The following is a 27,473-nucleotide window of genomic DNA, read 5'->3' as shown; positions in this document are numbered from 1 at the left end:
GAGGCTCCTCTCCATCGCTGTAACTCTCTTGCTGTCTCCTTTCCCACAGATCCGGTGGGGTAAGACAGTTTCCCACCCCCCCCCACTCAGAGGACGTGTTTTTCTCAGCTCTGCCGAGGCCTCTGAGCACCTCGTTGCAAGGAAGAGGACAGGTAAATTTTACCCCAGGTAAAATAATGTCTCCAGCTGTTAAGATGGTCTCGCCTCAACTCACTTGGTGAGAGCATTTAGAGACGCTCGCAGTGGGGTCGCACCCTCCACCCCTGAGTTTGTGCTTCAGGCTCAGGGGGTTCTGCCTGGCCTTCGGGGCACAGCGTTGCACGTCACTCTGCTGGCTGGAGCTGGGGGGCTGTGGGCAACGTGGGCAGCTCTTCCCCATTGTTGGTCCTGTAACGCTGCAGCTGAGGTGCGTGGCAGAGCGGCCTCCAGCCCAGGACTGCCCTGGCACATGGGCAGTGCAGCCAAGAGCCGCACGGATGAGCTGTGCACGTTACAGGGGAAGATTTGCTGCCTGGGGTGAAGCTTGTCCAGCTTCGGGGCCATGGCTGTGTTCCTGCCCATGGAGGGGCTGAGGCCAGTGCAGGGGTGGCACCAGCCCCCAACCCCTCCATTACCTGCCAGCTCCGTTCCCAAGCATGGCATGGCTCCGGGTGGGTGTCCACGTGCAGCCAAAGGCTGGTGTCTCTTCAAAAAGGCTTCTGTCCATGCAGGGCCGCCCTGAGCCATGTCCAACGACCCTCCGCCACCCTACCCGGGAGGCCCCTCGGCACCGCTGATAGAAGAGAAGCACGGCCCACCCCCCGCGACAGGTACTGGGGGGGATCCCAGCTGCTCTGGGGTGTTGGGGTGACGACATTGCCAAGCGGGCAGGAGCCAAGCGTGGGTTCCCTGGGAGAGCCCGGGCCGTGGCCTCTCCTTGCAGCTCTGCCCTGCAGCGTGCAGGGCGCTGGGGACGGTGCTGCGCTGCCCGGCTCGGTGTCCTTGTCATCCGCCGGGAGGCAGGAGGTCCCAGGGAAGTGAGGAGAGCAGAAAGCACTCCTTGCTCAGAGCCCAGGTAATGTGGGGTGAACTGGGGCTTCTTGTGGCCCAGAGGACAAGGCTTGGGGGTGTCCCTCCCACCCCATGTCATGTCTCCCCTTCCCTGCTGGGACCGACCCCCCAAGACCACTCAGCCAAGCCCCCATCTCCCATCAGCTCTGCCGCCTCCTGCCCTGGCTGCTGACTCTCTCTTTCCTTTCAGATGGCGTCGCCCCTGTCGTGGGACAGCCCCAGGGGGTTCCCATCCCCCCTCCTGAATTTGGGCCCCCTCCATATGAGCCACCCTTGCAGCCGGGGTTCGTGCCCCCCCACATGCCCACAGACGGCTCTGGGCCCTACGTGCCGCCTGGTGAGTACCAGGAGGGGCTGCAGGAAGTAGAGGGTGGTGATGGGCACGGACTGCCCCCCTGGAAGCACACGTCTCCCGGGGAGCAGGATGGGGGGACACAATGGGGGTTGAAGCTGCCCTTTGGGGCTTGCAGCGAGGTTCCTCGGGATGGGGGACATGGTGCGTGCAGCAGGGTTGGCCCCAAGTCCATACCCAAGGTGGTGGTGTGGCAGCGGAGGAAGCTCCTGCTGCAGCAACAATCTGACCTCTCCTGCCATGTACAAAGACATTCACCTGTGCCCATTTCTCATTCCCAGCAGGTTACTACCCGCCGCCAGGCCCTCACCCCTCCATGGGCTACTACCCTGCCCCGGGCCACTACCCTTCTCCCGGTGGCCACACAGCAACAGTGCTCGTCCCGTCAGGGGCTGCCACCACTGTGACAGTGCTGCAGGGCGAGATCTTCCAGGGTGCCCCGGTGCAGACGGTGTGCCCCCACTGCCAGCAAGCCATCACCACCAAGATCACCTACGAGATCGGGTTCATGAGCTTCCTCCTTGGCTTCTTGTGCTGCTTTGTGGGGTAGGTGCTGCAAGCAGAGCCAGGGCCTCCCTGCTCCCAGCAGCCCCGTGGTGATGGTGGGCGCTCAGCTGTGGTCCTGGTGTCCCTGATGGGTGGCCCTGGCCAAACTGTTGGGCATGGCAGAGCCTCGGCACTGAGGTGTTACTGGGGCAGCAGATGGGTTCCTGGGGTGACAGTGCCTGGAGCCCTTGGCTTCTGCCAGGAGAGGGGAAGGTGCCACCTCCAAAGGCCTGTGTGCATCTCACCAGGCTGCCCCTTCCCTCTCAGGTGCACAACCACTCGCTAACCAAGCGCTTACCCTTGTAGCAGCAGTGCCCACCCCAAGGGGCAGGGGCTTTGTGCTGCCCTTTGCAGCACTGGGGATCACAGGTGGCTCCCAGGGGCAAGTGCTTCCTTCTTCTGCCCATGCCCCACAGCCACCTCCATGCGCGTTCCCCCACCCCGTGCCTGCAGGCTGTGCCCATGGGCTGCTCAGCTCACACCACGCTGCCTCTTCCCGTGCTCCAGGTGTGATCTCTGCTGCTGCCTGATCCCCTGCCTGTTTGATGACTTCAAGGATGTGACACACACGTGTCCCAACTGCAAGGCCTACATCTACACGTACAAGCGCATGTGCTAACAGCACCCCGGGAGCCCGAGCCGCGGCCATGACACCGGCCCCTCTCCCGCTGCCGTCCTAGTCTATGCGTGTGCAACACTCCTTCGCTTAACTCGCTGGTGGCGTGTATCTGTGTAATCCCGGCTCCCTCCCACTAAGAGCTGCAACCACCTTCCCCGAGCTCCAGTCCTCGCTGTGAACGGTTGGATGTGAGATGCTGGCACGGGTGTGCAGGGGAGGGGGGCTGGGGCTACTCTGCAGCACGCAAGAGTTGGGGTGGGGGAGAGCATCCCCTGCACCCCCTTATGCTCCAGGGCACGAGCGAGACCCCTCTCACCTGAAGCAACCCAGGGAAGAGCAGCAGCTGCTGGAGATGCCCACCCCTTTGGGGGGGGGGGGGGCGGGGGGGGTGGGTGGGTGGGAGGGGGAGCTGGCTCCAGGGACATGCTGCCCCACAGGGAGTTGCTGCAGGTGGGGGGCACCTGCCACCCGGGAGGGGAAGGGGGGACCCGAGCAGCCCACAGTGCACACAGGGGAGGCAGCACAGTCCTTGTAGCACTTTTAGGAAGGGGCCTGGTGTCGAGGAGCCACATGCCAGGTTTTGGCGTGGTTCACGGCGCTCCCCAGCCAGGTTGGCACGCATCCCATAGGCAAAGCCCCTTCCCCAGGAGATGGGGCGGGGAGCGGGGCACAGAGCCACCTTGCAGGGACGATGAGGGCAAAACGGCAGCAGCACTGCACCCTTGATCAGCACCTCCGTCCTGCCAGAGCGGCCACGGCTGCTCCAGCTGCATGCACCTCCTCCTCCCAGGCCCTGCTGCGGCTCTTTCGGGGAAGGAAAGCCCCTGGCACTTCCTCACCCGCCTGACAAACTGTTAGTGAAAAAAAACGCACCCAGCATGTCACCACCTGCCCTGGCGCTGTAGATTAGAGGAGATTGTCACCAGGCTGCTCTGGAGCAGACCCATGCCCGCACCTGCGGAGCCACGTCCTGAGCCCAGGCGGGTTGGGGCACACACGTCCTGCCACCACCGCAGCTGCACCCTGGGGGGGGGGGGGGGGGTCCTCGTTGCATGTGGGTGTAGGGATTTATTTTTAGCTCACGATATGGGGCAGAAGGAAGAGGGGGGAGCAGGCAGTGACAGGAGCTGCCAGCAGTACTATGATAGACAAAGGCAAGAGGCCCTGGGAGCTGTTTGCAGCCTCTCCGTGGCTGCTCCTGGCCCCCAGCCCCTGCAGCCAGGGCAGCTGGAGCATGCAGCCCCTGGCATGAAGCAGTGGGCATCTCTCGGTGCACAGGTCAGCAAACACAGCCAGACCCGCACAGGCAGCTGCTCTTTGCTCAGAGGTGGAACCGTGGCACTACTCAGTGTTTTTATGTAAATAAATAACAGACCCTCAACTCCGTGTATGTCTTTTCTTCTGCCCTGCTCCAAATCCACAGCAGAGCTGCCCCCAGGGGAAGCTGAGGATGAGGAGGGATGGCATGGCAGGGGGAGGAGGGGGCCACAGCAGTCCCAAACACTGGAGGAAGAGGAGCAGCTTCCCTACCCTAGCCTGGGGCAGCAGAAGCCCTAGGGGCAGCAGGAACATTCCCTGGCCAGCCCTCAGCTGGAGCTGGGGCTTCCCCAGCTCTGCCTTCTCCTTGTGCCCAGGCACTCAGCTGAAGAGGAGAAAAGCCCCAAGTCTGAGCTGGAGGAAGGCAGGGGGGTACCCACGTCACCCAGCCCAGGACCTTTCCAAGGCCCAGCACAGCACTGGGAACCAGAGAGCAAGGGGCAGTTGTGTGACCCTGAGCACCTCCACTGCCTCCAGAGAGGCACTGCCCCCACAGCACAGAAGCCCCCTCACCAGAGGGGAGCCCCAGGCCCTGGCAGCACCTGGCTGTGCCCTTGGCACAGGAGCAGTGGGTCCCCTCCCCACAGGAGCTGGGGGAACCCCAGGGGAGGCAGCAGGGACAGTGGGGTGTCAGGGCAGGAGCGTGTCAGAGAGCACGAGTCAGAGACAAGTTCAACAGTGTGGGAGTCTGTACCCACTCCGCTTACCCCCCCTTAACCCCCTCCCCTTCCCCTCCTCCTCCCCTCCCCTCCCCCCCCATAACCCCCTCTCCCCCTCGACCCCCCTCCCCAGCCTTCTGCATCCCCCCCACAGACCCACACCTCCTGGCCCAGTTCACTCATTCTCCCAGTGAAGTGCTTTTGGCTTCCCCAGCTGCAGCGTTGCAACTTTTATTCCAGTCAAGGCTTCGGAAAAAAACAAACCAACCAACCACCCGCCCAACCCACAACCCCAACATTGCACAGTACCAATTTGTCATCTTCGTGCCCACCCCCCCCCCCCTCCCCCCCACGTGGTCCTGCCCCCACCCCCAGGGAGCTTCCTCCATCACCAGACTTGGTCCCCGGGGCACTGCACCGCACCGGACACCCCGTGGAGCTAAGAGCCCCGTGGCACAGCCGCTGCGGCATGGCCCAAACATGGGTTTCTCGGGGTAGGAAACCCAGGGCTCTCCCCCAAAAAGGCTGAGGACACATTCTGGGGCTGCAGCCCAGGGCAGGAAACCCTCCGGCTGCTGGGAGGGAGATGAAAAGCCAAGCACGTGAAGCCTTTGCCAGTACAGGACAAGAAACCTCTGGCCTTAAAAGCTGCCCCAGCCTGGGGAGGGCAGGGCTGGAATGGGATCCTCCCACTGGATCAGTCCTGTACACTTAGTCAGCTACAGACGTTATATTACAGTGTTTCCGTTATGCGTGTGCAAAGAGCCTTGGACAGTCCTGCAGGATTCTTGTTTTCTTTTCCCACCCGCAGCCAACTCACCACCAGCAAAGGGACAGTTTGAAGGAGGACGGGGCGCGCCTCTCCCCTGGCCGCCCTTCGGAGCCACGTGCACTCTGCCCATCACAGGACGTACCAAGCCGCGGCTCCCGCTGCCACAGCGACGCAGGCCGCCAGGATCAGCTGCACCAGCGGCTGCTTCAGCAGGGCCACGGCAGCGTGGCAGGGGCAGCCGGCTCCTGCCTTGCCTGCTGGAACACAGAAAGCACCGCCAGTGCTGCCAGCCTCGTGCCGTATGGCCGCGGCAGCTCCGTTGTTGCCCGCGACCCACCTAGTTTGTCTGCATAGTAGGGGCATTTGCGTAGGTCTCCTTTTCCATCGTGGACCGGAACGCCTCCGTCTTGGGCTTCTTCTGTCAGCGACCTGCCAATCTTGTCCAGTTCATCAAATACCTGCAAGTGGGCACAGTGAGTGCAGGAAGCAGGCGGAGCCAGGCAGCTTTCATCCAGACCCTGGAAGGATCTGGAGAAAGGGCAAGAGCCACTCCTGCCTCCCTCCACCCAAAGGCAGCACGTGCTGTTCGTTCCGGAGCGCCTCGTGGGCAGACCTGCGGTGGCACCTGGCACGCGCTGCGGCTCAGCCCGCTCCAAGAGCGCCACGTTGGAGCCGGGAGCGAGGCAGACGCAGGACCGCCGTGCCCTCTGCCCTCCCGCCTGCCGTGCTGGGAGCAAGGCAACATGCTCTCCCCTCCCTGCTGCAGACCCTCTCTGGGGAGCACCGCTCCTGTCCGTGCAGTGTGGGGTGGCCAGGGGTGTCCGTAAGGATCCCGCCAAAGGACCCAACCACATCGCACCACGTTTCTGACCAGCTTAAACCACAACGACCTGCTGTAGGTGCAGATTAAAGCTTCCTCACGGTAGCTAAGACTATGGTCTTCATCCCTCTGGGGCAGGGGCACAGCTCAGTCAGGTTTTGCGAAAGGCAAATACTATGGGAATGAACAAGAGGCTACAGACATTTTTTGGCCACTGGGCAACAGGTCAGACACCAGACAGGAGACAAATTGTAACCACGGTGGTGCAACATGCTGGAACCATTTGAGGCTGTCTGGGAGGGAGAGCTCTGCTCTCCCTGCTTCAGAGCCACACAGCCCACAGTGTGTGTGCTCACCAATCTTGCAGTGAGGTCATCTCAGTTTTGCCCTAATCAAAGGCTTGGCTGTGGTGTTGAAGCACAGGAGGAGTTCCTGCCCAACACCCGCCACATCTCCAGAAGCCAACAGAAGAGCCACTCAAACTAGAATCCCACCCCTGCCAGACGGAAGGGCTCTAGTGGTCCCAGATCTGAACCACTTTGCTTGGATGAGCAGCTGGACTGCATTAACCTGGGCCTAAGAGTTGGTCCAGACCTGAAAGCAGCAGCACCTACACACACAGCGGCTCAAGGGATGTAGTACCTGCATGTTAAACCTGAAAGCTTTGTTGGCCTCTTCCACGATCCTTTCCTTGGTGTTCTTGTCCAAGTCTAGAGCATTCATCCTTGCTCTGTAGAGCTGCTTGAACTGCTGCGCATTGGAAATGTTGTCAAACATGTAGAATTGGATCCCTTCCTCAGTACTGGGCAACTTCAGGGCCCTCTGGGCTACCTTCTTCAGCACTTGGCCACCTGAGAGGTCCCCCATGTAGCGTGTGTAAGCGTGAGCCACTAGCAGCTCTGGCTCGTGTTGTCCCACATGATGGATTCTGTCCACATATTGCTGAGTCGCCTCTGAACACTGGATCTTCTCTTTCCAGTCTTCTCCATAGAAATATTCCAGGTCTTTGACCAACGCTTCTCTTCGGTGAAGCTCTAGGGGGAAATACAGAGGAGCAAAGACTGGGTTGTCCTTGTTGCGATCCATTTCCTCTTCCAGAGCAGAGTAGGTGAAGTAAAGCGCAGCGGTGGCCAGCTAGAGACAAAGCACAGCCAAGGTGAGAAGCTGTTCGCTGCATCGGCACTTCGCACCCTGTGACCCCTCTCACCCTGCAGGGGCCTGGGGTAAACAAGAAGAAAAGCCCCGGACTTGACATGAAACCAGCCTGGAGAGCCCCTGCCAGGCACGTACCACTTGCAGGATCAGAGGCTCCTCTCTACCCATGTTCGTAACAACATCACCTGCAGAGCACGAGCTGAGAATGAGCCTGGTGTTGCCAGCAGTGTGCTCTGGGTCTCCCGTCCCCTCGAGGGCAGGGCTCAGGGACGAACCTCACCCAAAAGGTGTAACTAGCACCAACAGCCTCGTGCTAAAGCAGACTACTGCATATGCCGAGATCTTCAGGATCCGACAGCACTGCTCAGACCCAAAACAGGAGAGAAAGCAATCCGACCTGAAGCCTGTGGGAAACAGCCTAGTTGCCAAAGTATGGAGTAAGTGCTTAATCCCACTAGGATTGCGCTCCTAAACAGCTTACGCCACCAGTATCTGCGCTGCAGCCGCACCTGTCCTGAGCCACCAGCAGCCCTGTGGCCAGAAGCCCAGCACTTCCACCTACGCAAACTTGTGCTGGGCCAGCGCGCTCCTCACCCTCCTGTGTCCCAGCTGTAGGATACACCAGACAGGAGCCACAGACAAGGGTCCTCCCGCAGTTTGGACTATTCAGTCGTGCCACCTACAAACTGGATTCATTCCCTATGTGCGCGGCTGTGGGCTCTGCCCCAGCACCTGCATCAGTCGCTGGGTATCTCAAAGAGCTTCTCTGCTCCAGGAGAAGTGCAGCACTCACCTTGAAGAGCTCCTTCTTGATCCGTCCTTTCAGGAAGTCTTTGACAAACTGAGTGTTCTCCGCACGGTCGTGAGATTCCTTAGTCCCCTCCTTCAGCAGCTCCGAGAGGTCGGTGGGACTGCAGGCAAACCGGGAGAGCTCCTTTCACCCCACTTCCACACACGAGTTTGTCCCCGCTGTGTTCGGAGGGACCCCACTCCACTCCCCACCACCTCAGGCCCAGTTTGGAGGAGGTGGGATCCCTCAGGCCCGCCTCACAGGCTGGCACCACCAGTAGAAGGCAGCAGGGTGGCAGCAACCAGAAGCTCCTTCCACAGGCGTAGGCACCACGTGCCAGCCAGACTTGCCATTCTGGGAGGGCTGGGGCTTACCAGGGGCCCAGCCCCAGGATGCTGAAGCAATTGCCAAGGATCTTCTGATCCCTGCACTGTTACTTTTGCTTCTCATCCATGTGAGCCCCAACAATACTAGAAAAGGAGCCCTTGAGAGTATGAAGAGCAACTACTGGGGCAGGCTAAAGGGGACAGGAGCCTCGGTGGTATCCTCCTTGGTCACTCTGGAGAAGGAGAAAGGCTAAGGTAAGAGCAGATGCATACCCAGGCAGGACTCTAGCTTTTCCAACTTGGCTATCAACTGCAGGAGAAGAGATGACAGCCAGATGGCAAAACAGGGCAAGAACACCCTTAAAAAGTTTATTTATCCTGAATCCCACTGGTTTTGCAGGTTTCTACAGGTCGTCTTACTAAAAAAAAAAAAAAATTAATCTATGATCTTAGGTTACAGCCACTGCACCTACCTGGAGTTTGGTACAGTGTTATCAGCATCTACACTCCCTCAAAACGATGCCAAAGTGCACCCCACTGTTTTTACGACTGGCTTGCTACAGGTAGCACGTTCGTGTTAGCTGTAAGAGACAGACTTTGAACACTCCAGATCCACTGAGTGGCTGAACACTGCAGCCAACGGGACAGACAAGGCCTGGATGGGCCAGGAGAGCCAGGCAGCATTAACTTCTCACGAAACCGAGCCTGTCAAGGCAAAGAGGAGTCAACCAGCCTCTCTAGGTATCCTGGGAAGCATCCTATTCACCCTGCCCATTTTCCATGTCTGACACCTTGGCTTTTAGAGCATGTGTGCGAATTTGTTTTTTAAATTCACCTCCAAGAAAAGATCCTGGCCTAGACCAGCTGATATTCTGCAAAGGCAAAAGAGGCAGCTCACTGGAGTAGAGTTCACCTCTAGAGTCGTCTTTCAAAACAAGCAGCTGCTATCGCATGAGACTGTCCAGTGAGCCGTGGAAAATTGGCTCACCTCAGCCAGGAAGGCACAAACACAACTGCTGAACGGTCAAAGCATTGCTGAAATGCCAGTTTGATAGTAGAGACTAAAAAAAACCAACTGCTTGTTGTCAGCCAGATCGCTCCTTCCCACCCCTTCCACCTTGCCAGTACAGTTTGATTAAACAGATTTCCTGCACATATGTTTGATTAATCAACTATTGGGAGTCCCTCACTCCTTTTCAGATGAGGAGAAAGATCACTCCTTTACCTGGAAGGTCTCCTGCCTTGCCCAAGACTGAGTCTGTGCCATGTTGTGAGACAGGACTCACCTGACGTTGTCATCTTCCGTTTCCTCATAGCGCAAGATTTCCGCTTCCTCTCCTGCCTCTGAGCCCTCCATAGCTGATGGCATTGCTGGTCAGTGCTGGAGACGAGACAATCTGAAAGGCAAAATTAGAGAGGAGTTTTAAAGGGAAACTGCCTTAGGGAAGGGCTGGGTGTGAACTGCTGAGCAGTCCAGCAAAGAGCCTCAGAGCTGCCCCACCACGCAGCCACCAGCCATTTCCATCACACACCAGGCGCTTTCAGGCGAGCAGTGCGTGTCCAGTTTAGTTACCCCAGGTGAACCTCAACGCCAACACCCATTTCACAAAACATTAACCAGGGAGGACATCCACACCACAGCAAGTGGCCTGGATTAGGCTTCCCCCTTCACAACAGCTGCTCGCTGAAGACAACCAGAGACCTCAACGTTAGCAACCTGTGTCAAGATTGTGAGAAAGCTGCTTTCCATTGCTGCTACCAAACATCTCAGCCAATGTCAGACTCTGAGCAGAGTAACTGGAAAGGGAAGAAGCAGTATGAAGAGGCAGCGGGGAAATAGGTCAGCTAAGCTCAGAAGTCAGGCAGCTCACAGGGGAAACAAAAGCCTTCCCTGCAACGGAGTAGAAGAGGAACTTCCAAAGCTGGGGCAGCTCTCTGAACAGAGTGAGCTGCAGAGAGCTCCTGCCACCACTCACGTGCTCCTCTCCCGCCTACCAGGGTTTACTTCAAACCCCCGAAGTCACCAGGTTCTCCCTCCTCTTTCGTGAAAGGAAAAAGATCTCCTCAGATGTAGCAGGATGCACAAGACCTACCCAGAAGCAGGAGTAAGACACCTGCCTTACGTTAGCTGAGCAGCCTTGTTAAGCCAGAAATCCACCATCTCATTTATGAAATGGACCTGTAATCAGCTTTGTGTGGAGCAGCACCACCACCTTACAGGCAGCCTTGCCGGATGAGCGAGGAACTAAGCTGCTTGCTGGCTCTTCGGAAAGCACTCCCTCTAAGAGCCATCCCTCACGCTCTCCCACTCCAGCTCAGTCTCCCTCGGCGGGCTCCATCCGCAGCTTGCTGCTTGGCCCGGGGCCGGGAGAACGGCAGACAAGCAACTGGGAGCTCACCAAGCTCCTCAGCACAGGGCCAGCACCAGCACAGCAGCTGCTGGCTCCCAGCTCACACCAAGCACACCAGTTACAAATTAACTGCCCTCTGGTTCCTCACCACTTTCTAAGCCCTGTTTTACTGCCACTCTCGCTGCCCTCCACGCCCCAGCACAGGACTTCAGCCAGGAGCACTGGGCACCAGGTCCAAGCACCCATCCCCAGATGCAGCACGGCAGGGCTGGGGCACAGCACCCGCTTTGGGGGACACATCACCGGGGTGAAGGCTTCCCCAGCAACCATGCAGTCTTTGGGCTCACTGGGACAGAGCCTTCCCCAAGGGGAGGACTGACCAAAAGACATTACTTGTGACGCCAGCTGGCCCAGTGCAGCAGCAGAAGTCCTTAGGGGTGACAGCCCTACATCCTCGCTGCCCGTCCCCACAGGACACGCACGGCACAGCCTCCCCATCCCTCGGGTAGAGAAGTTTAGGGCAGGATGATGCGGCCAGGGCAGAAAGGCACACCAGCACAAGGGCTCAGAGATATTTGAGGAAACCATGTTCAGGTGGTGTATTGTCTACTTGATCACTCACTAGAGCAGCAAACACCTTCACACCATGTCAGCAAACAGGACTTACCTCCACCCATCAGGCAGCTTCATCTTCAAACATGGGGAAATGCCCACCGTGGGGAAGGGAAATCAAAGCAAAGAGGCAAATACCTGCCCAGGCTCAGCCAGGAGCCCGTCACAGGCACAGGGGGAGCAGACTGCTCACCCCACGCACAGCCTCCCTCCTGCCAGTACAGATGCACAGGCTCTCCTGACCCCCGGCTTTCTGCTCAGCTTCCTCCAGGCCAGGCACTGCTCAAGGAACACAGGTTCCAAAATTAAACTAGATGAACTGGTTCCGATTTATCTTATACTTCGAGAGTCCTGGAGGAAGGGCGCGCTGCCTCCGCGCGCTGTGACAGCCACCAGTGCAAAGCAGCAGGTAAGCAGAGAGCTACAAAGAGCACTTCCACGCTGTCCATTCCCTGGAAGAGGCCTGAAGGTAGATGTTAAATCCAACCCAAAGGAACACACCAGATGAAGCCGCAGGAAGCAGCAGTTAACAGCAGCAACGGTCAGAGGCTCCCAGTGGCCGGCCATGCCCAGCACAGCTCCCAAGAGCATCGTTGTACAACACACCTCTGCTAACTTCACTGGTGAGAGCCTCCACGCCCCGGCCTCGCTGCACACCTGGAGCAGCACTCACCAACACTGGAGCTTTGCTCTCCATGCTACGCAGGGGGCATCTCACGAGGTCTCAGAATCATGGAATCACAGAATGGTTTGGGTTGGAAGGGACCTCAAAGATCATCTAGTTTCAACCCCCCTGCCATGGGCAGGGAAACCCTCCACTACACCAGGTTGCCCAAAGCCTCATCCAACCTGGCCTTGAACACTTCCAGGGATGGGGCATCTACAACTTCTCTGGGCAACCTGGTCCAGTGCCTCACCACCCTCAGAGTGAAAATTTCTTCCTTAGATCTAATCTAAATCTCCCCTCTTTCAGTTTAAAGCCATTGCCCCTTGCCCTATCACTACATGCCCTTGGAAAAAATCCCTCTCTAGCTTTCCTGTAGGCCATTTAGGTACTGGAAGGCTGCAATAAGATCACCCCGGAGCCTTCTCTTCTCCACGCTGAACAGCCCCAATTCTCTCAGCCTGTCTCCATAGCAGAGGTGCTCCAGCCCTCAGATCATCTCTGGATGATCCTCCTCTGGACTCGCTCCAGCAGCTCCATGTCCTTCTTGTGTTGGGGACTCCAGAGCTGAACACAGTATTCCAGGTGGGGTCTCATGAGAGCAGAGTAGAAGCCTTTACTCAAGCCTGTTACCAGTGTTGTAGAAGTACAACTGATCAGAACAGTGAGTTATTGCTCCAGTAGCACTGTCTGCTGTTGGAAGAAGGGGTTAGCACACAAAAAAGTCTTTTGAGGACTTTGATGCATGCTCAGACTTGTATCTCCCATGGCTTTTTTGGTAAAGGCTCAGTTTGACTCAGTTTGCTCATCTCTCCAGCAATCCGCAGGGCAGTGATGACACCAGTCCCTTTAGCCCGAGGGGAGGACAGTACACGCACAGCAAAACATAGAAGCTCAGATTTTTCCCCAATACCATCTCTAGTACAGACATCTCCCTGATCAGCCACGAATCCAAGAAGCAAGTCAGCACAAAACAAACCCCCATCCTTTTCAGTGTTAGGATATTGCACAAGAACGTGGAAGAGGGGAAATCAAAAGCATTAAAACTCTCACAGGCCCTTGCTTTTATTAAAAAAAAAAAAAGCAACTGGAAGCCCACACCATGGTGAATGGTCAAAGCCCTGGTTTCTCAGAGCATTCTGCTCCTCTGAAAGAGGCAGTGTCCTACACCCTGAGAGGGAGGTTCAAGCAGCTGCCTGCCTCCACTGCAAAGCCTGGAACGTTGTTTCATTTGCTACGAGGAGCTCTGCTCATCAGCCCCTGGCTGATGTTCAAGGTACACACAGCCCTCCCTGGTGTCCTGACAGCAGCCTGCTTGGGAGATATTCAACATGCACAAGAGTCGGGATAGCAGGACTGGAGAGCGGAGAGAAGGCTTGGTACAGAATACTTCAGCACTTCCAAACGTTTCTTTTCCAATAATGGTGCTCAAACCCTTGGAGAAAATACCCCTAATTTCATCTAGCCAGCAACTAGTTTTCCCCTGCACACGCTTCCACAGCAAGCTTCACAGTCAACAAGCACAGCCGATCTTCTCGGGGTAGGAAGAAATAATCCCGTGCCTTTTGAAGGAAGTAGACACTGCTGCTGCAGGGAAGCAGGACTGGAAGTCCTGGCTTTGCTTGGGCACCCTCAGGAGCAGTTTGATACCCACGCAGTACAAAGCTCATGTTTGCTGTTCACCTTGAAGTTGCATGCTAGCTATTTCCCCACACCCAAAGCCTACATTCTTGTTTTGACAAGTGGCAGAGTGTGGCCGGACCTACCCAAGCATCGCTGCAGTGGAGACAAACCTCAGAACCCCAGACCTGGCGGCGTGAAGACTCATCACAGAGGTAAGCTGGAAAGAACACCAGGAGAGCTTCATGTCTCACCCTCCCTCCGGGGAGGAGTCTGGCACTGGCTGCTGCTGGAAACAGAGCCTCAGAGAGTAAGTTACAACATTACCTGATCCCTGGTAGGTTTAAGACCTGGACTCAGCCTAAATTTGGGCAATAATTCAAGCAGTCCCCATACAAACGCTACTTCTGTCCCCCAGAGCTGCAGTCCAGCACCTCAACAAATTGACCGAGGAGGGAAACTCCTGGTGAGTTCACAGATGGTGTCCAGTTCCACACCTGAGTAAGCAGCCCTCGTGTCAGGCAGCACATCAGGAATCTATTTTCTCACCTTGGCTAGGAGAACAGGGCAAGGGGCAAGTCAGTCAGTCAGGGTTAGATCTGGGGGGGGAAGAGTGCGGTGTGAGACACACATGAATACATCAAACAGCCCTTGTTCTGGGGAGAGCCAGCGCTTGCCCTGCATCCTCCGGCATGCAGTCAGATGTGCCTGGGACACCCCGAGCAGGGCTTGTGACAGGCACTTACGGCTGATGTATGTAATACACACAAGTGCTAGGCACCGTGAGCCGTGAATAAGACATCTGTTTCACCCAACAATGGCAAAGCAGGGATAGCAAGAGGCCTCAGAGGCCTTCGTCCTCCAAGCTCTTCCCAGAACTCAGCCAGGACAAGAAGAGCCAAGCGCCCCCGACACCGCTGGGAGAACCCAGCGCAGGACTGGGTCCCGGGGCATCCTTCGCCAGGATCTGTGCGCAGGAATCCCCGCGGGGATGTGAGGCAACTGCTGTGGCACGCTTCCTCAGCTGCTGTGCAGGCGCTGGCCCGTGGGAGCAGAAGGAAGAGATTAGGGAGGCCCGATAACTGGGGCCCGGCCCGGCGCCACAGCTCAGCTGGTCACCGGCACGCACCGGGCGCTGCGGACCCCGACCAGCTTGAGGCGTGTCGAGGACCGGTCCTTTCACGGCGCGGCGCCGGCACTTGGCCGCGGCAGGAGCCCTGCGGCGGGGAGGGCCGAGCCACGGGCCGGGCGCTGCTCCCAGGCCCCGGCGCGGCCGCCCCGGGACGCGGAGAGCAGACGCGCACGGACACCGGCACGGCCCGGACGGGTTTCCGGGACGAGCGGCTGCGCGCCGCAGGGTGCCGGGCCCACCTGCCCCGGGAGCGGGGAGGCCAGGGCCGCTGCGTGCCGCCGCAGCGCCGGGGGAGCCGGGCCTCCTCCCTGCAGCGGGGGAGCGGCGAGCGCCCGGCGGAAGCCGAGCCCCGCGGGGGGAGCCCCGAAGGCCGCAGCCCGGTGCCGGCCCGCCGCGTTGCCATGGAGACGCGCCCCGCGCACTCACCCGCCGCCGACCGCCCGCTGCCCCCCGGCGCCAGACAAAGGCCCAGCCCGGCCGCCCCGCTTTTATCGACCAGGGGGTGACGGCGCGACCAATCAGGAGCCAGCGGCGGCACGAGCCGGCGAAGCCCATTGGTGGAAGCGTTCGACACGCCCCGCAGCGACTCCAGCTCCCGCCCCACCTGGCCCCGCCCCGGGGGGGGCAGGCCGGCGCGTGACGCCGCGCAGGCGCAGGCGGCGCCGCGCTCGGGGGAAGGCGGCGGCGAAGCGAACACGGCGCAAATGGCGCTTTGGACCGCTCGTTTATTCGGCAGTTTGAGGCGTAACGGAGCGTCGTTACCGCCCGGCTCGGCTCCCAGCAGCGCTCCGGCCCCCGCGCAGGCGCACACCGAGTGCCGCACGCCCGCACCGATCCCCCGCCGCCAGCACGGCCGCCCCGCTCCCACCCCCGGCCCGGTGCGAGCGCGCGGGGGCGAGGCACACCGGGCGTTCGGCTCCTCCTGCTGCAGGCCCGGCCCGCGGGCTGAGGACGGTGATTCGGAGCCTCTGGAGGGAGCAGCACCGCAGGCGGTCCATGCGGTTCCCACTACGAAGTGTCCGAAGCGTGTGTGCACGGGGGAAAGGCAGGGAGTTCACCTTCCTCTGAAACACACCACCCAGTACATTCCAGCCTTTTCAATCGACTTTTTTCTCTCCTTCTCCCAAGAGCTTTTCCCTGGAACGCCACCGCCTTCCCCTGCTGCGTCACACGCTCTTCCTCAAACCTCCAGTTAGCTCCTTGCACCAACTCTCCTCTTCCATCTCTCTCTTTTTGAACTCGTTCTCCTAAAAAGAAATCACTTTCACCCTCCACGCGCAGGGTGGTCCATAAAGCAACAGGAGAGAGACACTGGGCTTTGCTCCCCAGGGATGCTCACAGGGTATCCGACCTGACTGCTCCCCACACTCACCCCTCCTAGGGCTCCCCACGCCTGTGGATCTGCTGGTGCCGGAGGAGCGCAGAGCTCATGATGAAGGCCTTCCCGCAGTCAGCACAGATGTAAGGACGCTCCCCGCTGTGGATGCGCCGGTGCTGGGTGAGGTGGGCCCTCTGCCGAAAGCTGGCCCCGCAGTCAGAGCAGGTGTAGGGCTTCTCCCCGGTGTGGGTCTGGTGGTGCCGGAGGAAGGCTGACCTCCACAGAAAGCTCTTCCCGCACTCGGTGCACTCAAAGGGACACTCCCCGGTGTGGATGCGGCGGTGATGGAAGAGGGCTGAACTGACAGCGAACCTCCTTCCACACTCGGTGCACTCATAGGGGTGTTTGCCCATGTGGACCCGCTGGTGCTGGATGAGGGTTGAACTCACAGGGAAGCTCTTCCCGCACTCCGAGCACTTGTACGGCTCCTCCCTGGTGTGGACACGCTGGTGCCTCGTGAGCTGATAGTTCTGGCTGAAGCTCTTCCCGCACTCCGAGCACTTGTACGGCTTCTCCCTGGTGTGGACATGCCGGTGCCTTGTGAGCTCATAGTTCTGGCTAAAGCTCTTCCCACACTTGGCACACTCGAAGGGTTTCTCCCCGCTGTGGATCCGCAGGTGTCGTGCCAGGGCTGAGCTCGTGCGGAAGCTCTTCCCACAGTCCCTGCACTCGTAGGGTTTTTCCCCGGTGTGCACTCGCTGGTGGAGGACGAGCTCCGAGTTCCCAGAGAAGCTCTTCCCGCACTCGGAACACTCGAAGGGTTTCTCCCCGGTGTGGACCCGCTGGTGTCGCACCAGGACTGAGCTCGTGCGGAAGCTCTTCCCACAGTCACCGCACTCATAGGGTTTCTCCCCGGTGTGCACTCGCTGGTGCAGGATGAGCTGCGAGTTCGCAGAGAAGCTCTTCCCACACTCAGCACACTCGAAGGGTTTCTCCCCGGTGTGGACCCGCAGGTGTTGCGCCAGGGCTGAGCTCCTGCGGAAGCTCTTCCCACAGTCACCGCACTCGAAGGGTTTCTCCCCAGTGTGCACTCGCTGGTGCATGATGAGCTGCGCCTTCCCACAGAAGCTGTTCCCGCACTCGGCACACCTGTAGGGCTTTTCTTCGGTGTGGGTTATCTGGTGCCGGATCAGCTTCGAGCTCGTGGCGAAGCTCTTTCCACACTCGGAGCACTTGTAGGGCCTCTCCGCTCTGTGGATCCTCTTGTGCTGGATGAGATGTGACGACTTACGGAAGCTCTTCTCACAAACGGCGCAGGTGAAGGGTTTCTCTCCAGTGTCAATTCTCCGATGCTGCACGAGGTTGGAGCTCACCTGGAAGCTCTTCCCACAGTCTCCACCTACCATCAGTCTGCCCACAGAAGGATTTCTCTGCTGGATAATATCTGGCAGCCTCCTGAAACTTTTTCCACGTAGCGTCACTCGGCTTTGCCTCTTCCCCAGAGGTCTCTGAACCCCTTCTGAGCCGCAAGGGAGGACCAGGTCCTGTGCAGGACTCTGGGAACTGTTCTCCTTGGGCAGTTCCGAGAGTAAACCCTCGGGCTGCACTGGCCCTTGGCGGGCATCTTCCTCTTTCTTGATCACAATCCCATCTTCAGCTGCAATAAAACGAGAATCCAGAGAGAAGTCACAGGCAGGACAGGAAACTTTGGACAGGGGAAATCATAAGGGGCTAAATTCTAAAAATTCAGCAGATTGACTTTAAGTATAAGAAGTTCTGATATTTCCCTCCAAACTACTCAGTGCGTTTTTCCGCGTTCACAGGAGCAAACCCTGGAAATAGCCCTGCATGCTTTGCCAGAACCTGAATCCACTGAAATTACTGGCATATTAGAGGTAAAAGTTTAGTGCTCGAATGGGAAAGACGGCTGCTCTTCCAGGATATCACATCTGACAACGTTCTGAAAAGTTGAACTGGGAATCAGAGGAGGGCCATACAGAACCGCCTTCTTCAGCACAATGTCGCAAGAGATGCGACCTCCCTACTCTTGTGCTGCCAGCATTAGAATCAGAGAATGGTGTGAGTTGGAAGGGACCTCAAAGATCATCCAGTTCCAACCCCTCTGCCACGGGCAGGGACACCCTCCACTACACCAGGTTGCCCAAAGCCTCATCCAACCTGGCCTTGAACACTTCCAGGGGAGACCCTGGCCCTAAGGCATGACACATGTAGATCACCTGGGGCTTATGCCAGTCTTAGAGCAGAAGAAAGGTAATTTCACGCTTCCATTGGTGCAGAACAAATCTGTCGTGAAAGACGGTTGGTGAACTGAAGGTCCTCCATGGCTGAGTCCAGATGATGCGCTGAGGAAATCCGATAAACAGAGAAGACGAAGGTAATGCAAGTCAGTGGAAGAGAGGCTAGCTGAAGAGTTGGACACAGGCAATGAACAAATCCCTGCCCTCTCAGTCCCAAAGTCTTGCAGAAGCATAAACGGTGCACAGACTCAAGATCAGCTGAAAGCCTTTCCAAGACAAGGTGCTTGCACAGATTTCTAGAGTATTTACAGGGAGTGGTGACTCCTTCCAGGCCACTGCTCTAATGTGGTTTGATGAGCACCCGAGCAGGTTCTAAAGCATGTACCCGCAGCGATGCCATGGCCTTTGCTGTCAGAGGGGAACTACAGCTCTCTGCAGGCTTCCTGAGGGCTTATACGCTAAACTGGCAAGTCAGCGGCTGTGTGGCACGCACGCTTCTGCCGTCAGGGAAGGGCAAATGGACGTCAGAGGGATGTACGTGGGATGCGGGAATGGCAACGTGCACCTCTGAAGAGAGGCACACATCCAGGTTTAAGACAGGTCAATCAGGGAAACGTTCCATTTCCAGATGATCTCTTTATACAGACTTCCAGGGGTGAAGGATGACTTGCTGTTGACTATACGTAGACCCAAAATATGGAACGGGCTGAGAATTAAAGCCGTAAACACGCCGACCTCCAGATTTGCCTACTTAAAGATTCAACAGTACCTCCTGGTTCTCTGAAAACTCTTGTGAAATAAACTTGTAACGTATCAGTCGCGTGGGATTGATGTACAAACCGCAGGCCCTTCCTGTGGTCTGGCAGAGTTGTGATAAGGAAGTGCATGCCTTGGAAGAGGAGAGTCACTACTGAACCAGAAGTATGCAATACAGGAAGAAGAGTCTAGAATTTCAACCCAGACTGATATACGTACATATTTAATCCTCCTCTTTCTAGTCAGTGTAAGAAAACACCACAACATGATTTCACAGCGAAGTCCTGAGATACCTTTTATGGCAGTTCGCTGTGGCAGTGATGCCACGTCTTCCCTCATACAGCTTTCATCAAAATAATCCCTTGCGAGGAACAGAAATTGGAACTTTGCTGTTCACCATGAAGCCATTTCCATTTTTCTGCAGCTACTCCATCCAGGCCTGGTGGAAAAGAGAAACGTGATATCCAAAGACGGGATAAGAAGAGGACATTTCTGGCAGACAACGCAGCTAGTGAAGTTGTTCTGTTTCTGTTGTGCCCAAAGAGATCTCCTTCTGTTGTGCCCAAAGAGAGCTACCCTAGCTTTGGTACTTACATGGAATTTTGGTTCTTTATACAGAACTTGGAAGGCCTTCAAGGTACATGGGAATCAAGTCTTCTCTGGTGGTCTGTACTTTTTGGGGAAGGTCAAGAGTTTCAAGCTTCTTATTACAATGACCACAGCCATGGCTCCAGCTCTCAGCTAGGAAAGGTCTACAGCCATTTTTGTTACTTCTGAGCTACTACGTATCTTCACTGGCATCCAGGACATGTTGTCTGTAAAGGGTTTGATCAAAATCTTGATGACTGGAACTCACCGGAGGTATTTTAAATGGAAAAATAGTAAGGGTACAACCCTTTTCTCTTACAAGGTGAGAGAGGGAGCCACTCATAGCTATTTTGGAGAGCCCACAATGCTGACGAACTTCAGTGGAAGTATAAGGCTGACGAACTTCAGTGGAAGTATAAGGCTGAACTGGCAAAAACGAATAGGCGAGAGAGAGAGAGGAAGAACGCGGTTCTTACTCAGCCCATGTCAATCTGGGTTGATGGCAAGACCTCTGTTACACTCAAGACTTCCAGTGCTATAGCTACAAGGTGAGCTCTAGGTAAGCAGAGTAAGCGTACATATTGGGAGAGAACCTAAATTCCACCTTAAACCCTGGGATCTCTCTTTCTCAAGAGAAGCCAGCAATATGGCTGGCGCTCTGGCCTGTCTCACAGCAGCGGGAGGACACAGGAACTGCCTCTGGCACTGAATTCAAAAGTTCACAGAAGAGAAACCCATGACAACTATTAAAAATAACACACCACCATCATGAGTAAACTCCAGGCTGCTGGAGGGCAGTAGACTGTGCTGGGCAAGTGTCATCGTATGCTTACCTCATCCCCTTCCCTGGCATCCAGTTCTGCCCAGTCCTTGAATCCCTGAGACAGAGCTCGGAGCTACACAGACCTTTGGTCTAACACAGCAGGGCTGTTCACACCACCTCACAACACTGCTGGGCTCCTGGCTGTGCTACCTAACTGTCGGGGGACTGGGAGGTGGCTGATGTGATGCCACAGAAAGGGCTCCAGGGGAGATCCAGGACCCAACAGACATTCCAAGCAGAAACTAGAGTAAGAGAATTAATGGAGAGATGGCCAAAGAAGGCAGGGAAAGAGATGGCACCGCCTTTGGAAGGAGAAGTCTCACTTCACAAGGCACTTGGGAGTTCTTCAGAGATGTCACCAATTTTAGCAAAAGGCAGATCTGGAGTCCAAAGGCATTCCTGACAGACAGTCATCCTTTACAACACCGATGGAGAAACTAAGGTGCTGTGGAATGAGTGGCTCAATAAGGTGGTCAGGGAGGGAAAGGAGAGGTGGAAAGATCTGCTGATGATTCTGTATTATTCAGGGTTAAAGCAACAAAGACTGACTGTAAAGATCAACCCTGGCAGAGCCTTATGATACTGACCAAGCAGGTGACAGCAGAACAACACGGGACGTTCATTGCAGGCAAACATAGAACTGCAGACGGGAACAGCCTCTATACTTCCACTTATACCAGGACAGGCTTAGAATGTTCTTGGTATCATTCAGGAACAGCACCTTAAGAGTTAGAGCAGATGGATGAAAACTATAGCTCCCTGGCAGACAAAGCAGCTACGCAAATGTTAGTGATTGTTGAGAAAAAAACAGAATAAAAGAGAACGTAATTCTGCCTTGCTGCTCAAACTCCACATCCTGACTGCAAGCAAGGGGGAGGACAGATCCCCATTTCAGAGAAACTCTAATAGAGCGGAGAGAGACACGGAGGCATGACGTGACTGATCACAGGCACAGACGGGATGACTCAACTGCCCATTCTGCTGGGAAAAGCTACAGCTGACAGGGGGTATCACAGAGGGCTATAAAAACACAAGCGGCCTGTGGGCTGGGTGGGGATCCATCCTGCACCGTCTGTTCTAGATAAAGAACTACTGACATCAAGTGAACTACTGGAAGGAAGTTCAACAAGGCCAAGTGCAAGGTCCTGCACGTGGGTCAGGGCAATCCCAAGCACAAGCTGAGCGGAGAATGGATTGAGAGCAGTCCTGAGGAAAAGGACTTGGGAGTGCGGGTCAATGAGAAGCTCCACATGAGCCGGCAATGTGCGCTGGCAGCCCAGAAAGCCAACTGTATCCTGGGCTGTATCAAAAGCAGCGTGGCCAGCAGGTCGAGGGAAGTGATTCTGCCCCTCTACTCAACTCTCGTGAGACCCCACCTGGAATACTCTGTTCAGCTCTGGAGTCCCCAACACAAGAAGGACATAGAGCTACTGGAACGAGTCCAGAGGAGGCCACGAAGATGATCCGAGGGCTGGAGCACCTCTGCTATGAAGACAGGCTGAGAGAGTTGGGGCTGTTTAGCCTGGAGATGAGAAGGCTCCGGGGTGATCTTATAGCAGCTTTCCAGTACCTAAAGGGCGCCTACAGGAAAGCTGGAGAGGGACTTTTTACAAGGGTGTGTAGTGATAGGACAAGGGGCAATGGCTTTAAACTGAAAGAGGGCAGATTTAGGTTAGATATAAGAAAGAAATTCTTTACATTGAGGGTGGTGAGGTACTGGAACGGGTTGCCCAGAGAAGTTGTGGATGCCCCATCCCTGGAAGTGTTCAAGGCCAGGTTGGATGAGGCTTTGGGCAACCTGGTGTAGTGGAGGGTGTCCCTGCCCACGGCAGGGGGGTTGGAACTAGATGATCTTTGAGGTCCCTTCCAACCCTAACCATTCTATGATTCTATGATTCTATGATTCAAAGCAAACCAAAGCAGGCAGAGACTCATAACAGCCAAACAAGCTACACAACTCCGTGCTGCAAGATGTCATGAATGCCAAACGTACGCAAATTCAGAAGGCAAGAAAACACGCAAAGGGCTATGAGATATCAAAACACCACAGGTCTGGTTCAGGAGTTTCTGAGGCCACGGATTGCTCGGACCTGGGAGAGCGTACTGGGACACGCCACCGCTCGTCTGCTCTTCTCTGGGTCTCCCAATATTGGCCACTGCCAGAGACAGCGGGCACAGCTGGAAGGCCTGTGCTCTGATCTGGCGCAGCCACTCCTGGGCATTCCAGCAGGACCTGGGGATCCCGGAGCTGTTTTTCTCACCGGCAGGTTCACAGATGATTGCTCCAGCCCCTTACCTGGACAGGTGCCACTCACAACGGCCTGCCCCTCGTAGGCGTGCAGGTGGGAGAACCACTGTTCCTCCTTGTGATCCACGCGGGAGACCATCTCCAGCTCTGCTCCGGGGGGTCCTGCTCCGGGAAAAGACACGGGGAGGGTCAGGCGAGCTGGGTTTGAACTGACTGATACCCGCAGAGGGGCTCCTGCACTGGCAGCCAGCAACTCCCCGCGGAGCGAGACCCCGCACCCCTGCGGTCCCGCTGCCGGCCCGCACCCCGCTGCCCGGGGGACGGTAATGCTGCCGCAGGGCGGGGGGGCTGACCGGGGCGGGAGCTTCCCTGGGCGCGGCCTGTGCCCGGGACCACCCCCGTACACGCGCTGTGCCCGGGACCGGCCCCGCACCCCGCTGTGCCCGGGACCGGCCCCGCTCCCCGCTGTGCCCGGGACCGGCCCCGCACCCCGCTGTGCCCGGGACCGGCCCCGCCGCCAGCGGCCGCTCCCCGCGGCGCTGTCACGTGACGGCGGCGGCCAATGGCGGGCCGCCTTCGCCTCTGAGGGCGACGGAAAATGGCGGCGCGGGGGTTGCGATGGGGCGGGCTCACCCGCGTCACGCCAGCAGCAGAGGCCCAACGTTGGGGCCAAACAGACCCCGGCGAACAGGGCCTCATGGCCGCCAGCGCTCTCTGAGGAGAAGAAAGCATCCCGAGGACACCGGAGCTCTGGAAATTTGTCCTCGGCTCAGCGCCTTCCAAGAGATGACCTGCCCGGGGCCCTGCCGGGCTGCTGGAGCCTCTCAGGTCCCGAGAGCGGAGACGTGGCCTTCGGTGTGGGCTCGTGCTGAGCTTGGCCTCCAGCCTCAATCCTCAGCGACCTCACCCTGCCCGTAGTAGTCGAAGCTAAGATGGCAGGTACGGCAGAAACCCTCTTCTGGGGGACATCAACTGGGGGACATACAGCCGTGTCTGCCGAAGGCTGCGTCACCGCTCCCGGGCACGCTGTGTTTCATCAAACAACAAGCAGCTTATATGCGATGCCTCTGGAACAAATTCTTTGCTGGAACGATCTGAAAAGCAAACAAGCGCGTTTGAAATGCGCTTCCAGAACAGCTCCAGTCCCCTCGAGGAACGGCAGAAAGGATGGCCGGCGCGTTTATCCCTTCGACATCTAAACCCTGGCACTACAGGCACAACACCTGGGCTCTGCTGGCCCAGTGCAAGCGGAAGGCACCGCAGTCACCACGCTGCACTTACAGCATTCCCGTGTTTGGTAGGTAAACCGGCCCCTCCGTGGGTCTTGGCCATGGCAGAGACCACGGTGACAGATCACACACACTCAAGAAATGCCGTTAAGACAGGGTGACTTCTGGAGTCAGTGGACACACAGAACTGTGCCCGTATACAACAACAGCTCTCTCTTCACAGGCGAGATTATTACGTGAACATCTGCAGCACAGCTTTTCAGAATCAACCTACTGAGACTGTTTTTTCAGGCCAGAACAGGGCAAGGGGCAAGCCAGTCAGTCAGGGTTAGATGTGGGGGGAGGAAGAGTGCGGTGTGAGACACACATGAATACATCAAACAGCCCTTGTTCTGGGGAGAGCCAGCGCTTGCCCTGCCTCCTCCAGCACGCAGTTGGATGTGCCTGGGACACCCCGTGCAGGGCCGGTGACAAGCGCTTACGGCTGATGTATACAATACACACAAGTGCTAGGCACCGTGAGCCGTGAATAAGACATCTGTTTCACCCAACAATGGCAAAGCAGGGATAGCAAGAGGCCTCAGAGGCCTTCGTCCTCCAAGCTCTTCCCAGAACTCAGCCAGGACAAGAAGCGCCAAGCGCCCCCGACACCGCTGGGAGAACCCAGCGCAGGACTGGGTCCCGGGGCATCCTTCGCCAGGATCTGTGCGCAGGAATCCCCGCGAGGATGCGAGGCAACTGCTGTGGCACGCTTCCTCAGCTGCTGTGCAGGCGCTGGCCCGTGGGAGCAGAAGGAAGAGATTAGGGAGGCCCGATAACTGGGGGCCCGGCCCGGCGCCACAGCTCAGCTGGTCACCGGCACGCACCAGGCGCTGCGGGCCCCGATCAGCTTGAGGCGTGTCGAGGACCGGTCCTTTCACGGCGCGGCGCCGGCACTTGGGCCGCGGCAGGAGCCCTGCGGCGGGGAGGGCCGAGCCACGGGCCGGGCGCTGCTCCCAGGCCCCGGCGCGGCCGCCCCGGGACGCGGAGAGCAGACGCGCACGGACACCGGCACGGCCCGGACGGGTTTCCGGGACGAGCGGCTGCGCGCCGCAGGGTGCCGGGCCCACCTGCCCCGGGGAGCGGGGAGGCCAGGGCCGCTGCGTGCCGCCGCAGCGCCGGCGGAGCCGGGCCTCCTCCCTGCAGCGGGGGAGCGGCGAGGGCCCGGCGGAAGCCGAGCCCCGCGGGGGGAGCCCCGAAGGCCGCAGCCCGGTGCCGGCCCGCCGCGTTGCCATGGAGACGCGCCCCGCGCACTCACCCGCCGCCGACCGCCCGCTGCCCCCCGGCGCCAGACAAAGGCCCAGCCCGGCCGCCCCGCTTTTATCGACCAGGGGGTGACGGCGCGACCAATCAGGAGCCAGCGGCGGCACGAGCCGGCGAAGCCCATTGGTGGAAGCGTTCGACACGCCCCGCAGCGACTCCAGCCCCCGCCCCACCTGGCCCCGCCCCGGGGGGGCAGGCCGGCGCGTGACGCCGCGCAGGCGCAGGCGGCGCCGCGCTCGGGGGAAGGCGGCGGCGAAGCGAACACGGCGCAAATGGCGCTTTGGACCGCTCGTTTATTCGGCAGTTTGAGGCGTAACGGAGCGTCGTTACCGCCCGGCTCGGCTCCCAGCGGCGCTCCGGCCCCCGCGCAGGCGCACACCGAGTGCCGCACGCCCGCACCGATCCCCCGCCGCCAGCACGGCCGCCCCGCTCCCACCCCCGGCCCGGTGCGAGCGCGGCCCGCCGCGGGGGCGAGGCACACCGGGCGTTCGGCTCCTCCTGCTGCAGGCCCGGCCCGCGGGCTGAGGACGGTGATTCGGAGCCTCTGGAGGGAGCAGCACCGCAGGCGGTCCATGCGGTTCCCACTACGAAGTGTCCGAAGCGTGTGTGCACGGGGGAAAGGCAGGGAGTTCACCTTCCTCTGAAACACACCACCCAGTACATTCCAGCCTTTTCAATCGACTTTTTTTCTCTCCTTCTCCCAAGAGCTTTTCCCTGGAACGCCACCGCCTTCCCCTGCTGCGTCACACGCTCTTCCTCAAACCTCCAGTTAGCTCCTTGCACCAACTCTCCTCTTCCATCTCTCTCTTTTTGAACTCGTTCTCCTAAAAAGAAATCGCTTTCACCCTCCACGCGCAGGGTGGTCCATAAAGCAACAGGAGAGAGACACTGGGCTTTGCTCCCCAGGGATGCTCACAGGGTATCCGACCTGACTGCTCCCCACACTCACCCCTCCTAGGGCTCCCCACGCCTGTGGATCTGCTGGTGCCGGAGGAGCGCATAGCTCATGATGAAGGCCTTCCCGCAGTCGGCACAGATGTAAGGACGCTCCCCGCTGTGGATGCGCCGGTGCTGGGTGAGGTGGCCCCTCTGCCGAAAGCTGGCCCCGCAGTCAGAGCAGGTGTAAGGCTTCTCCCCGGTGTGGGTCTGGTGGTGCCGGAGGAAGGCTGACCTCCACAGAAAGCTCTTCCCGCACTCGGTGCACTCAAAGGGACACTCCCCGGTGTGGATGCGGCGGTGATGGAAGAGGGCTGAACTGACAGCGAACCTCCTTCCACACTCGGTGCACTCATAGGGGTGTTTGCCCATGTGGACCCGCTGGTGCTGGATGAGGGTTGAACTCACAGGGAAGCTCTTCCCGCACTCCGAGCACTTGTACGGCTCCTCCCTGGTGTGGACACGCTGGTGCCTCGTGAGCTTATAGTTCTGGCTGAAGCTCTTCCCGCACTCCGAGCACTTGTACGGCTTCTCCCTGGTGTGGACACGCCAGTGCCTCGTGAGCTTATAGTTCTGGCTAAAGCTCTTCCCACACTTGGCACACTCGAAGGGTTTCTCCCGGTGTGGACCCGCAGGTGCCGCGCCAGGGCTGCTTTCGAAAGGAAGCTCTTCCCACAGTCACTGCACTCGTAGGGTTTCTCCCCGGTGTGGACCCACAGGTGTCCCGCCAGGGCTGAGCTCGTGCGGAAGCTCTTCCCACAGTCCCGGCACTCGTAGGGTTTCTCCCCGGTGTGGACCCGCAGGTGTCCCGTCAGGCCTGCTTTCGTGCGGAAGCTCTTCCCACAGTCACCGCACTCGAAGGGTTTCTCCCCAGTGTGCACTCGCTTGTGCATGATGAGCTGTGCCTTCCCACAGAAGCTCTTCCCGCACTCGACACACCAGTAGGGCTTTTCTTCGGTGTGGGTTATCTGGTGCTGGATCAGCCTCGTGCTCGTGGCGAAGCTCTTTCCACACTCGGAGCACTTGTAGGGCCTCTCCGCTCTGTGGATCCTCTTGTGCTGGATGAGATGTGACGACTTACGGAAGCTCTTCTCACAAACGGCGCAGGTGAAGGGTTTCTCTCCAGTGTCAATTCTCCGATGCTGCACGAGGTTGGAGCTCACCTGGAAGCTCTTCCCACAGTCTCCACCTACCATCAGTCTGCCCACAGAAGGATTTCTCTGCTGGATA

The 27,473-nt window shown here is 58.1% G+C and overlaps 3 protein-coding genes across 7 annotated transcripts; 1 reads left to right on the top strand and 2 right to left on the bottom strand.

Moving 5' to 3' along the window:
- Nucleotides 1-724: 724 nt before the first annotated feature.
- CDIP1 (cell death inducing p53 target 1) lies at nt 725-2,594 on the top strand. 4 transcript variants are annotated; one of them, XM_086622388.1, is made up of 4 exons: nt 725-809; nt 1,241-1,387; nt 1,684-1,948; nt 2,456-2,594. In XM_086622388.1, exons 1-4 carry the CDS (start codon nt 725-727, stop codon nt 2,565-2,567), a joined length of 609 nt encoding a protein of 202 aa, XP_086478514.1. In that variant the 3' UTR covers nt 2,568-2,594. The 4 variants fall into 4 exon arrangements, with proteins under 4 accessions (XP_086478514.1, XP_086478515.1, XP_009983670.2 ...); XM_086622389.1 differs by having other exon boundaries at nt 725-838; nt 1,267-1,387; nt 1,792-1,948; XM_009985368.2 differs by having other exon boundaries at nt 725-838; nt 1,267-1,387; nt 1,687-1,948.
- Nucleotides 2,595-5,258: 2,664 nt separating this feature from the next.
- HMOX2 (heme oxygenase 2) lies at nt 5,259-15,239 on the bottom strand. Of its 2 annotated transcripts, none has more exons than XM_086622314.1 (6): nt 15,212-15,239; nt 9,693-9,803; nt 8,084-8,201; nt 6,778-7,269; nt 5,653-5,773; nt 5,259-5,572 (listed from the first exon to the last, which is right to left on the bottom strand). In XM_086622314.1, the coding sequence occupies exons 2-6, from the start codon at nt 9,773-9,775 to the stop codon at nt 5,445-5,447; spliced, it is 942 nt and encodes a 313-aa protein (XP_086478440.1). In that variant the 5' UTR covers nt 9,776-9,803; nt 15,212-15,239; the 3' UTR covers nt 5,259-5,444. The 2 variants fall into 2 exon arrangements, with proteins under 2 accessions (XP_086478440.1, XP_086478441.1); XM_086622315.1 differs by having other exon boundaries at nt 5,259-5,569.
- Nucleotides 15,240-15,695: 456 nt separating this feature from the next.
- Nucleotides 15,696-27,439, bottom strand: LOC147527613 (uncharacterized). Its single transcript, XM_086622521.1, is given in 3 exon segments — nt 15,696-17,401; nt 26,325-26,866; nt 26,869-27,439. Coding segments are annotated over 3 exon segments (2,352 nt in total). The 3' UTR covers nt 15,696-16,162.
- Between the last annotated feature and the right edge of the window lie 34 nt (nt 27,440-27,473).

Source organism: Tauraco erythrolophus, chromosome 17, assembly GCF_009769465.1.
Source record: "Tauraco erythrolophus isolate bTauEry1 chromosome 17, bTauEry1.pri, whole genome shotgun sequence".
Lineage (NCBI taxonomy): Eukaryota > Metazoa > Chordata > Aves > Musophagiformes > Musophagidae > Tauraco > Tauraco erythrolophus.
This window is presented reverse-complemented; position numbering and strand designations above follow the sequence as displayed.